This window comes from Mizuhopecten yessoensis, unplaced genomic scaffold, assembly GCF_002113885.1.
Source record: "Mizuhopecten yessoensis strain PY_sf001 unplaced genomic scaffold, ASM211388v2 scaffold9639, whole genome shotgun sequence".
In the NCBI taxonomy this organism is placed as follows: Eukaryota; Metazoa; Mollusca; class Bivalvia; order Pectinida; family Pectinidae; genus Mizuhopecten; species Mizuhopecten yessoensis.
The window spans coordinates 253,206-267,090 of record NW_018408148.1 but is presented as its reverse complement, the minus strand read 5'-3'; the positions used below and the strand labels follow the sequence as shown (position 1 = coordinate 267,090).

Here is a 13,885-nt window from a genome sequence, read left to right as displayed (position 1 = left end):
AATATAAATATGACAATTTGACATATTATGGAAAGAATTTATACAATTTTGCTTAAAGAGATTCATTTCTAGCTAGTTATACATGGTTAATAGACAGTATCAGATGAAATGAAATGGAATTATATACGATAATGTGAGGTTATGAACGTGTGAGGAAAATAATAGATATATGATATATATTAACAGTTTGAAATGGAAATCGGAGATATATTACAAAATATAGGTTATTATATTTAAAAGTTTCATTTGTACATGTAGCAAATCTGAAGAATATTCTGATGCATTGTAACTATATAATGAAAGAGTATTATTCAAATTAAATCTGTGATCTTATTTTTTCGGACGTTGTGTTTGAATAGATTAAAAACTGAAAAACTTTTGAATGATTTGCATATTAATATCACAAATGAAATACATGAGAAATTATGCCAATTTTATTGCTTAAAAAAAATATTTGTATCGATAAAAAGTTTACACATCATTTATGATGTCAATTATTGTTATAATGTTGGCTTAAAAAAAGAAAGAGGAAAAAAATATTTACAAAAGACTTAAAATTAAAATTTCTAAAATAAAATGTCCCTAAAATTAATATCTGACAATGATTTATGTGATAACAGATAAGCATAATGGAATGTGTTCAATGTGTAATGAATTCTAAACATTTGACACTGATTTCTGTATACATAATTAATAATAAATGTTGTTAAGTAAATAGTAAATAAACCATAAATATTTACAAAAATATTTTGATATCAAATTTTTTAAATTCTGTACAAATCACTTTCTACAATTATGCTACCGTCCTATTCTAACACTTTAATGCCTATAAATGAAATTTTAAAAATATGGACTGGAAATGGAAAACAGAAAAGCTAATTTGATTCTAGGATTGAATTTAATTCTATATTTGATTTAAATCTATCTAAAAATCTATAATGTACAGTAACATATACTAGACAGTTGTCTAGCAAAAATTTCACAACCATGCAACAAACATGTGCAAGACATACAAAATAACGAATTTTAACAAAAACAGTCTTTGATCGTGCTTATTTTTAACTACATGTAACACAAATCGGATGCATTTTAGTCAACATGAAAAAAATTCTACCTGATTAGAAAACATTTTGAATTGACAAGTACTTACATACTCAACTGACAAATTATTTAACGATGAATCCATGCAAATATGGCGGACAAATAAATTTCAGACAAACATAGCAACTTAAAATGTCTTAATTATAATATCATGCCAAATGACCTATCATTAAATGGAATAACTAAAACCGTAATTATCTTCAGCTACTTTCTATCAATTTTTAACTACATTCTCGTTTCAAAATAGATCATAATGCTTAATGCTTTCACAAGCATTAATCCTGAAGATGTTCTCATTGAATCAAAAAATCTAGCACTTTTGAAAATGATGCATTGAGATTCAAGTTTGTTCTATTCCATAGGAATAGCAAGTTTATTGTCTAAAGAGAAAAGATTAACGAAGTAAAATTAAATAAGAGTTTTATATGTTCAATTGAATAGTCCAACAAGGTAATTAAGTATCTGTTTTTGACAAAAATGTAAGGTTTTTACAAGTTTACATTGGAATGTGTCATTTAAAAACGAAATATACTGTACAGTAGGTAAATAATAATAAATAAAATAATTTGTAAAATTTGAAGAAAATCTTTGATCCGACATTTAAGTAGAAACGATATGTATACTTTGAAAATATAAATCTATATGAAAATTCAAAAGTCTTCTGTACTCTCAACTATATCCATTTATAAAAATGTTCACTCAAGGGAGATAACTCATATATCAAAACTCTCTTAGAAACCCCCTTTCAAACACAAACCTGAAGTGCATATTCATCCAAGACAACCTTAAAATCAACTCTTTATCAAATATAACTTCTTTGTGCATTTCCCCAAAGTTACACTGGCCTAGAAATCCGTCCCTTTTTTCACATAAAGCCTGGCAGTATAATACAATTCACTTTAACAAGTACCCAGTGTAAACTGTCACATGGGGAAGAGATGATGGCAACATCTATCGCTTTCATTTGAACATTTATCAGAGTGGCGAGAAAACCTACCCTGCTGCCCCTTAAGAACACTTAGACTTTACCCAACTTCATTGGACGCTGGTTCAATTACAAAACTGGAGGGATGCAAGGGTCAACAATAACATTCCAACAACATTCCAACACAGGTGTTCATCATACAAATATACCTTGCACGGTCAGTTGGGCACTGCAGCTGGTATCTCCGGCCACATTCTCTGCCTTGCACGTGAAAACAATGTCACCATCTTCCTCAGTGACAGAGGTCACCTCCAAGGTCGCAACGCTGTCATGGAAACTGGCGTGATATTTGACACTTTCTTCGATTATTGTTTGATTGGCTAACCAGGTGACCTTCGGAGTCGGTTTACCGATAACTGTACACTCGAGAGTGGCAATGTCATCAATGTCAACTGAAACGTTTGATAGGGGTTTGGTGAATTTTGGAGCCTCCAGGTTCACAAGGACTTCGGCGTTGCAGGTGGCAGCACCACGGTCGTTAACTGCCTTTACGGAGTAGTCTCCCTCATCTGATGGCACGCTTTCTGCAATCTGAAGTGTCGCTGTCTCCTCGATAAACTCAATTCTGTAAACAATTGTGATATTTGAAATATGTATTGTCAAATCAAATTCAAAGTACAAATAATCTCTTATTTTAATACTTAAAGAAATACCTGTAAAAGTAACATTTATATGATATGTATATACTGTTATGTTTGTAAGGAGAGGGCTTATATAGGCTATGCCTGTTGCCCAATTCCTTTTGTACATAAGATCAGTACAATAAAATATTCTGAAAAAAATTATTCTGTAAACACACAAAATTTATCTTATGACATGCGATTTATACAACGCTTTAAGTGAAACGGCTAAACTATTCAAATATTTCACAAACACGAAAACAAGCTTAAATTCTTCAACATAAATCTATTTTAGGGAACACGTACGTGTATCGTTCATCTTTGACTTCCTCTCCATCCTTCAGCCATGTGACCTTAGGTTTAGGATGACCTTTGACCTGGCACTCCAATTTGATTGGTGTGCCAAGTTCGATAGTCTGATCTTCAAGTCGGACCACAAATGTAGGGGCTTCTCCTGAGAATAAACAGAAACGCAAATATTATATAGATTTTCTTTGATTCATTAAACCATCCATTAAACCAGAAGAATATGCAAAAAAACTGATACTTATAGAAATAAATGACCACAGATTAAGCTTTTCAATTACACAAAAATTAATTAAGTTTGACATTTCTGTCGGTGTTTTAACATCAACAATTAAAGAATTTAAAAAAAAATATTCTTGGGATAAATCAAGTTTCTTAATGCTGGAAAAGTTTATTGATTCATTAAAACAAAAATTCCTTCAAGATTTGGAAAAAGTTAATTGATTCAGAAATTGAAAATTTATGCAAAAACAATAGGTACTTAACCCCTTAATGTTTAAACCAATCAGTATACCTGCTCTGATAATGACAGTACCTGATGGATTGACGAAGAGCTCTCCCATACTGGAGGCAGTTCCAGCCTGGTTAGTTGCCTTGACAACATATTCAGCATCATCGTTGGTAACAACATCCTTGACAATAAGTGAGGCAAAGTTTCCACGGACTTCCATTTGGAAGTGGTCGTCGGGGGTGATCTCAACACCATCCTTGAACCTAGGTGGTTAAAGGTCAAAGGTTATATACCTGATAAAGTTCAGAAGTCACACGCAAAGTGATAAATTAATCTAACAGATCCTGAGGAAAGTTTACCACAAATTCATTGTTTCCCTTATTTTCAAAAAATACAATTATGTACATTTTACTCCAACAGTTTAACCAAAATCAACATTTTTTTCTCGTTTATTTTCATCATAGATGTTAAGATTTTGATATTTTCCCCCTAACATTGTCATGTACAATATTTAAGTGATATATATGTTTGACCTATTTGACCTTGGCAGTGTGAACTTTAACCTTACCATGAGATGTCTGGGAATGGGCTGCCGAGGACCTCCACAATGAAGGTGACAGTGTCACCCTCGGTAACCTCCTGGTCTGATAGCTCTCTCATGAACCTTGGGATGGTGACCTCAACCTCAACAGACTCTACAGTCTTGACCTAATCAAAGTTCAAGGTCATTTAGTAAAACAATTCAAAGTTGTATCCATGCAATTACAAAATATCTCATTCTAAAATTATTGCCACAACAAAAAAGCATGAAAATGTTCTGGAAATGTTTTGAAGGAAAGAATTTCAAAGGGATAAGGAATAATCCCATACAGGCATATTAAAAGTTTCATTAGAATTCAAGAACATTTTCATTTGATTTTCCCAAAATTTCACAATATAAAAGATGCAAAAAAAAATAAAAAGAGCTCACACCCATTCATAAAACACCAAAGGTATGCAACTACACCTTTCTCTGGTCATAGCACCACAATAAACCATTTAGGTAGGTAACAAACCCACTCAAGGAAAGATAACTCTTGTGGGTTTTTTCTTCAATAAATAAATAAAAGAAAAATCTACTCTGATCAAACTCTATTTCTAGGAAAGAAATTGCTGTCTTGTAACAGAAGTACAATAAAAGTAAAATGTCTGTCTAATGGCTAAATAATAAAGGGAACAGATTATTATCTATAACATAAAATAATAATTAATAAAAAAAAAAATGTTAGCTTCTCAGAAATTGAAACATTCAAGAAGCTATAATCTTCATTATATCTTGATTCTAATCGTTGAGATACAATATTGGAAATTCTACACTGACTAAACTCACAATTTTTTTAAAAAGCCTTAAAGGTGAATAAAGATATGATTTTGAATAAATGGCTTCTTGTTCACGGAAATATATCGAAGGCTTGATACTCTGTAAAACAATTCACAGACAACACCTACTCATAAAATCCCACAATAGAGCAGCGCAATTCTCCATACCACATCACACAACAAATACACTTCAATATGGAGAGCTTCAAACAAGGGGAGGCAACTGTGTTGGACAATGTCTGCCTGTATTACAGGCAATGACAAAGGGGCAGATAAATGGATGGTGTAAATATGCAGGGAGGGACAGACTGGATTGTTTACAGAGATTGGGAGCATAAAGTGGAGTGTATATATAAATATAGGATTTCAGCAGTACAATTTAGGAACAGGTGAAGATAGTGCTAGCTAGCTGGTGTGGCGTGTTCGCGGATATATTTCTACGAATGAAATTTTAAAATGTGTATCTAAGCCACAATATAGCATTAGCATTATTGACCAATATCAGAACTGATGTTTTCATTTTAAATCAAGATTAAAATTCAAGATATTTTGATAAAATTCTTTTAAGTAAACTTGATATGAAATCCAGCTTTGAGAGAGCAGTTTTTTCCCCAATGTGATCCTTGCAACGTTTTTTCCCCAATATATCTTCAGGAATATATTAATAAAAATCTCTTGGTCTATATACATATCTACTTTTGTAAGTATACAGATTTTATATAGCTTTGGAATTTATTTAAACATGTTTACATATAATTTTGGGAATTCAGAATTTTACATGAAGAACTGGGACACTGATGAGTTGCCAAGTAGCTGATGAACTTGATGGTCACAACCACAAATATAGCACATCTGCATGCTCAGCATGAATTAGCTTTAAATTCACACTTCAATACAAAGCGCTGTTTTTCATATGGTATTTAAATCCTTCTCAAACCACGTCACAAATGGCAATATTAAGGAGAAGAAGAAAACATGAAATAGTCTTAAGTGTTATTATTAAGGATGAACGTTACAGATATGAAATGATTAGAGGACCAAAACCTCAGATGAATGAAATGGTTATGAATAGTAATGCGAAATCTTATAATTTAATGAATATTTTAGGACTTTTTTCTATAGATTTAACTATAGTGTTGGTTAGGGCGTAAGAACTGTACCACTTATAAATTGATTAGTTAGAAAGCAGCACTGTTCTGGTTAAACTAATTATCTCCCTTTAATTTTAGAAATTTGCGCAAAAGTACGGTGCCATTTTTTAAGGACTCTGAAAAGTTGTGGAAGTGGTCTCCCCTTTGTGAACCATTAATCTATTTTGGGACAGTGATCTCCCTTTAAGGGAAACTCTATAAACTGGAGAAATTATCTCCCTTCACCAGCTCTCCCCCTGTATAAACGTGTCCTCCATTCATTACCTCTGAGATTGAGAATGATTCCTGAACCTCATCCTTCGGTCCGTCGTCCACGGAGAATGAGAACGAGACATCTTGATCCACCTCGGGTGTGATGTCTGCGGATCGACTCTCCTCCAGCGATGATTCCTCTGGCACAGTCTCGAGAACAGACACTGTCGTTCCCTGGAACTCTTCAATGTCCTCGTAAAGCTCATCATCTTCTTCAATGCCTTCGGATGAGATGTCACTTGGCAGTGAAATATCGTTATCGACAGTCATCACGACGTTCAGTGACTGGTCATCAAATGAGACATCCGATTCTCTCGGTTCTGATACCTCAATCTCATAGGACACTTCACCAATATCCTCATCATCTAGTCTTTCTTCCTGAATCTCCGCCTCAAAGGAAAACTCTGGTGTCGGTTTTAATTCCTGATCTTGTTCTTCCATCAGTTCTTCCACGCTCACGTCAGGTTGCTTTTCCTCAAACATGATCTCCTCCCTCTTGTCTTTAGGAGCCGAGATAGTAAACTCCTCCAAAAGTTCTTCATCGTCGGACTTCTTATCCATGTACATCTGGACTACAACATCCTCTCGAGGTTCTTCATCAGTTTCAAGACGGACATCAAAGTCATGTTCTGTATGCGGAGCAGACGGTTCCTCTTCCTCATCTGTTTTGAGGGTGAAGACAGCTTCTTCTGCTGTGGATGTAAAAGGCTGTTCAACTTCCTTGTCTTCTAATTTTGCCTCATATGTCACGTCGTCTGGCTCGAGTATCGCCTGTCTGGACATGTATTCATCCCTGGACACAATCTCGAACGAGGACACAAAGGGCTCATCTACCGGAACCATTGCTTCTTCTACTGGTACACTGTCTGGTTGTAGCTTCTCCTCCACAAAGACAGTTGCATCAAAAGTCTGATCCTTCACCTCATCTTCTTCTTCTTCTTCCTCAGAGGTAGATGAGGAGGATGAAGTGGGGTAGACTTTGATGGGCTCTTTATGTTTAGGGACTACGTCCGGCATCAATACTTTACGTTGTTCCTTGTCTGTTTCAGGCTCCGAATCTGAGCTGGCAGAGGATACAACAACCTCCTCGTCTGAGATATATTCCTCTGAACTGGATATAGACAAGTCATCATCCTGTACCGGTCTGGGTCTTCGTACCTCCTCTTCTTCATCTGATGAAGAGTGAGGCAGATCCAATTTTGGGATGTCATCTTTGGTGACAAAGGTAAACTCATCTGTCTCATCAACGTCCTTCTCCGGAGACCGTTCAGGGACATCCTCTTTGAGGATGAATGTGAATTCCTCCTCAGATTCTTTGTCTTTTATAATCTGACTGTCAATACTGAAATCGGCGTTGAAGGTATATTCTGGTTTCTCTTCAGTATCTGACACAACGTCAGATTCTTCATCAGTATCAACCTTCGCCTCGAAGCTGAATTGCGGTACTGATTCTTCAGCTTCATAGAATTCCTCGTCGTCACCGATAACCTCGACTTCCTCCTTCAATAGAGTGGGTGTGGGTAAGTTACCCGCGTCCTGCATGCCCTCCGAACGGAGGTGCCATGTGAAAACTTTTGTACCTACTTCGTACTGTGTGTCGGGGAAGGCATGCGAAGACTGTGTGAAAAGGAAGCAAAAGGGCAAGCGTTTACCAGCATGCTTTCTGATTAAAAAATGGGGAAAATCTCAAAATCAAAAATTAAGTTTGACATTACTTTTTTGAAAAGATATTTTTTTCATAGTTAAATTTGTTAACATTTCCAATCTTCATCAATAATGTCAAAAAGAATTTTTTGATTCAATGAAATCATTTTTTGATTATGAGACAGTCCCCTCTACAAATTGGTGAGCATTTTGTAGGGAATTGCAGTGAATGTTTGCTCTCTAAAAACAAAGGTTAAGTGTATAAAATAGGGTTGTTAGGATATTCTTGTCACCAATATTTTCTGTATATAGGACATCATCAGCTTTCAAATCTAGCTCCGGCCTAAGTCACTTTATCAAGACATTTCAAGATGCATTTCCAATACAGCATTCCTTGTCAACATCCCCCGTATAATTTTTCATCACCATACCATACCATACCATACCATACCATACATGACTCAATGTTTCACAATATTGCATTCCTTGTCAACATCCCCCGTATAATTTTTCATCGCCATACCATACATCTTGTCAATGCATTCACGGCTCTGCATTTCCCGATGTCTGTTTTCGCTAATTTACATCTTTATAGAATTCATTGAATTTATATTATTTGAGGAGAAAACATAAATTTTGGAAGAAAACAGAATACAGACATCGCCCTGCAGTATTCTTTTTAGAGATAATAATGTATCATACAAAGAGCATTCAATTGTATCCCAAACTTTCCATAAATATAAATAACATCCGAAGTACACATTTCCCAACGTAACAAACATAACCTGTTACTCTCGAATCCATAGAATGTACAAGATAAATATTAGATATATTTTGAAATATAAAATACCACATCACCCCCATTCCGATGCAAAGTTAGCCCAATGTAATTGGTTGATTTATTGTTGAAAGAAAGTTTTGATTGACGAGAAGGCAGATATAATTTAAAAGACAAATATTCAGAGCTATTTGCTTGAAAGCTGACGATGTCTTATATCCGAGACCCATGCTGTCACCATTTACATGATATAGAACCCCAGCCATGCGGTCACCATGACAACCAGAACATGCCAAACTTTATATTTCACATTACTCAAACCTTTTCTATTCTAGTCAAACTGGTTCAGACAATATATTTTGTATTATGAACTTTGAAACTTTTTTTTCAACTGCAAAAATATTTGCGTGATATATACCAAATTATAACAGGTATCCAGAATTGGTTTTTGTATAGATGTACAAATCCATCCAGAATATATCCTTGATATCATTAATTGCTTGAGTCATGAATAATTAATGAGAATTTTAAAGATTTTTTTGCCACATCTGGAATTTAAATTTAAATTTTAGAAATGATTTTTGATATTTTTATCAACAAAATCTGACTATTTGCGAGTCCATAACAGTTTTTGATAGCTGAATCAGTTCAGGCTTTTGTTCACAAAATGTCAAAGTATTGTTTTAAATGTTTACATGCATATACTTTAAATAAATATAAATAACAAATATTCATGCTCAAATTTCAAAATCATAGAACAATACGCAATAAGATGAAATGATAAATGATACAAAAATTAAAACATTTAAATGATAATCAAATTGAAAATTAAATTTTAAAACAAACTTTTTTAAATTAAACAATTTTAACATATCTCAAAAAAGGCAAACAATGCATATATTATAAAGCAATCTTGTTATTAATATTTGGGGATTAAAAAATAATTATAAGGAAATAAAAAAATGTTCCAAGAACAGAATAAACTTGATTTTAATAAAGAGTTATGTGCTACTATTTAGTTAAACAAACATAATTTTTTGTTTATGTTATTCAGATGGATTTGATAATATTTTTCAAAAGCTGTTAGTTAAAATTAACATAGTCTTGACTCTGTCTAAGTATTAGAGTAAATCCGTTCATACCACTACAATATTAGTAAAAGCTGTGTTTGTCTTGCACTCCAAAAGTTTTCACCATAGCTCAGAGAAATATTAAATCAAAAACAAATTTATATGAAAACGGATTCCAGCAGATATTCTACAAAATTTTTAATAAAAAAATAAAAAATAAAATTTTTTTGCTTCTATTTTGACTTTATATTTTAAATCAAAATCACTGAAATCGTATTTTTGTGGTTTGGACAACAACAAAATACATATTTTATATTATGATTGCACTATTAGTGTGAGATACATGAAGCACTTAAAAACTGAAACATCCGGTACTATTTTAAATGTTAGACATTTAAGGGAATATCCGCAGGAATCCATTTGATCTATCATTATTATTTTTTAATTTTTATCAAAGCCTTTCAACATAGATTTATTAGAATATATTCAATCTGGATTTTTTTTGTTTTTTTTTCAATATAATTTTATATCACTGTCATATAATTGTTATATTTAACATTAAAGTATTTTTTTTAATATAAATTTATTTTTATATTAAAAAAAAACACCTGTAGCTTTTAGCATATTGTGTACCATTTTACCAGTGTAATAAATATTTAAGAATAAATTTTTAAAATGATATGGATATATGATGTAGAAAGGGTTTGAGCCTACCTCTTCTGAAGCGAGTTTCACTGATACTTCAGCTGCCATTTCTGGTTGTTCCTCTGCATATTCTACAATGATAAAATATTTAAATGAAAAGTTATAATCCTGTACAACAATTAAAAAATACCAGTTAGAGATTGTTGGAAAACTGTTAAAACGTAATATTGCCTCGATTTGAATAGAGAAATTTCAGCATTATAGAGACTATCAACATTATCTCCAAGGAGACGTTTGAATAAATTCAAATGCAAGGAATATGAGATAATGCAATTAAATGACAGAATAGTAAATGGTTAATGAAACGACGAACATCACATTGAGGTTTGATTGTAGTTATAGTAACACCTGATTTCCCGTGTTAAATTTCACCTTCAGTGTAATTTGGATGGTGGATCTTCTGGTAAAATGAAGAAAAAACGTAAATAATGTTACGGCGAAAAATGAAAACCTACCAACGATGTTGAGTGTTGTTGTAGCGACGGCCTCTCCTGCCCCATTGACAGCCTTGACTGTATATTGACCAGCATCCTCTGGGAAGACTTCGGCCAACTCCAGAGTGCTCTCCCCTTCCTTACTCTCTGTGACCTTGTAGATCTCGTCGGTGGTGATTGGCTCTGTGCCATAGTACCATTGGAGGGTCGGGGCCGGTGAACCAGACGCCTTGGCGATGAACTGGACAGGCTCTCCTTCCTTTGCAACCGCTTTGTCAATCTCGACAGTAACTGCCGGAGCAACGAGGTCACCAACCTGCAAACCACAACAACATTGGAATGTCTACGATATTTCAAAATTTCTGTAGTAATACGGAAAACTACCTTTCAAAAAAGAATTCTATAGCTATCATGATGGTTAAGTTTATCAAAGAAATTGTAAGACATGCATTTTATGTTTATATGAAAGTACATCTGTTTCAAATTAAAAAAAGAAATTACCTTTGGTATAGTTTTCATCATTTGTAACACTTAATTTGTATAAAACCAAACCTGCATTAACAGACCTCGCTGAAGAATTACAATTTATTTTCAAAGGTGGTTTCATAACACAGGTGGTCTCTTAATACAGGTGGTCTCTTAACACAGGTTCAGTTTGCAACAAAATTACTACAATGGGAAACATTAAAAGTGGTCTCTTAACACAGGTGGTCTCTTGATTACTCTTAAAGTAAACTTGAGCAGGTTTAACTGTCTTTACAGATATTTACACAAAAGGAATCCATTGTATGTCTAACTTCAGAAAAAACATATCAGAAATTAACTTGATGATACGTTTGGCTCTATCTGTGTCTCCAACAGACATGTTATTATCTCATGTGGTTGATCACCCACCTTCTGGATCTCTGAGACCTGTTCCTCTGCAATGAGGCCGGCTGAGACGTCTCTGTTGGAGGAATCAAAAGTAAAGTTACGTTGGCTATATATTACAGGGAATTCATAAACTGCCGCAAGTAAGAGCAGGAAAACTAAATCAACATAAACATATCAGCTTGTTACATAACTAATAAGACAATAAGAATAAGAAATCTGTTAGAATTATCCTATCGTACGGAAAATTGTTCGCCCATCGGGAGAAATCACTTCTGTTATAATTAGGTCTACTTTTGAATTACTCAATAATCATCTACAATTTGACATAAAGTATGTGTCCTTCATTTTAGCATAGCCATATTTAGACCGATTAAGGTCAACAGTCACAAAGCAAAAAAAACGCTGAAAAAATCACAATCAGTACAAACTTCAAACAGTGTTAATACAAATATATTGGTCAATTATCAAAACATAGATTAATTAAGACCTTTCTTATGAACTATATTTTACTTTATCTGGCATAAAAATCAACACTTTCAAATAACATTAATTGAAAAACTTCATCACACAAAACATTACTCAATTCATTAATTTTTTAATTTTTCAAATACCCATGGAAAGAGGTTACTTTCTTTTTTCTAGCAAAACTTATCTAGCATGTTTTTACTGGAAAAAAAACAAACAAAAAAACAACACTTTTTATCCTCAGCAATCAAACTTCAATCCAACTCTGTGTTATGGGCCTTGTTGCCGCGGTAACAGAACCCATTTCTCACCTTGACCTCATTGTAATAGGTCGTAAAACATTTCTGAAGTCTAGAAGTCCTGGTGGAGACTTATAACCAAAAAATTGTCGCCTGTGAGAATTGTACAGAAGAAGAAATTACAGAACCTGGCAATGTGACGGGATATTGTCTTCACAAGATACATATGTAAGGACCTTTAACCCTTTCACCCCTAGGTAGCTTTAGTAGACTCTATCATACATTTATCTGGATGAGTCCATTATTGTCTATAGTGGAGAAAGGATTAACGCTCATATAAAAGCAAACACCATATCAATATCAGATGCTGATGAAAAAAATTATAATATTTTTTTAAAATTTAGATTATCTTCTCATTAATTTCAAAGTGCTCTGAACAACAGAATCCTGCAAAACTACTTGGAAAAAGAAGATTAAACGCTACAAACACTTGTGTTCAGAACTATTTAACCCATTCACCCCTAAAGTAACATTTGAACCTTACCAAATCACAGAATTCACAGACCGAGCAAGTCCATTTTAAATATGTAGGCGTGAATGAGTTAAAAAAAACTGAAATGCTACATACACTTGTGTTCTGGTGACATCAGAGGTTTCTATGGTTTGCTGGACAGAAACCACTTGTTCCGATTCAACTGTCTGCGTAACTTCCTGTTGAATGATTTCTGTTGTTGAGAAAGTTTCCTCTTGAACGATTTCCTCTGCAAAATTGAGAAAAAAGGTCTCCTCAGATTTTCTTTGGACAATAACTATACCTCATTTTGGTTTTGAGAAAATCTTCATTAGATAGTTATAGATATCATTTCAGTATATTTTCTCCTAGAATATTTTCTTTCCATTTCCTTTCAATATTGAATTGACAAAATCATTTATGCTCTGATTTTCCTAAGCACACAGCAACAACCTTTTGTTCTGGAAAGAAATCTGATACAATCAGACATATAAAATTTCTTTCTCAATTTTTCTCATTTTTTTCTTTTTCTCCATGATTGAATTTCACATAAAATTACATACATGGAAAACATAGCAAGTAAGGATAAAGGCTCGAACATACCTGTCACTGTTAGTGCTGCTGTGGCGATAGCTTCACCAGCTTCGTTGACAGCTTTGACTGTATACCTGCCAGTGTCCTCTGGGAACACTTCAGGCAGTTCAAGAGTGCTCTCCCCTTCCTCACCCTCTGTGACCCTGTAGATCTCGTCAGTGGTGAGAACTTGGTCGTCATGGTGCCACGAAATGGTGGGGGCCGGCTTTCCTGTGACTTTCACGAAAAATTTGGCGGGTTCACCTTCCTTGGTAACCACGCTCTCGATCATGGTCTCGAATCTTGGTGCGACCACTTCGACCTAAACAGAGTGATATATAGATGTATTTAAGGATGAATGCTACCTT

General features: G+C 33.9%; 1 protein-coding gene across 1 annotated transcript in view; it reads right to left on the bottom strand.

The window, feature by feature from the left end:
- LOC110458512 (titin-like) overlaps positions 1-13,885 on the bottom strand; it is a 483,136-nt gene that overhangs the window by 261,709 nt on the left and 207,542 nt on the right. Inside the window, exons 124-133 of the mRNA XM_021510245.1 lie at positions 13,548-13,839; positions 13,062-13,194; positions 11,751-11,802; positions 10,878-11,172; positions 10,432-10,493; positions 6,238-7,725; positions 4,032-4,171; positions 3,548-3,726; positions 3,013-3,160; positions 2,236-2,651 (exon numbers count right to left, since the gene is read on the bottom strand). Coding sequence (XP_021365920.1) covers positions 2,236-2,651; positions 3,013-3,160; positions 3,548-3,726; positions 4,032-4,171; positions 6,238-7,725; positions 10,432-10,493; positions 10,878-11,172; positions 11,751-11,802; positions 13,062-13,194; positions 13,548-13,839 — 3,205 coding nt within the window. The remainder of the gene's footprint in view (positions 1-2,235; positions 2,652-3,012; positions 3,161-3,547; positions 3,727-4,031; positions 4,172-6,237; positions 7,726-10,431; positions 10,494-10,877; positions 11,173-11,750; positions 11,803-13,061; positions 13,195-13,547; positions 13,840-13,885) is intronic.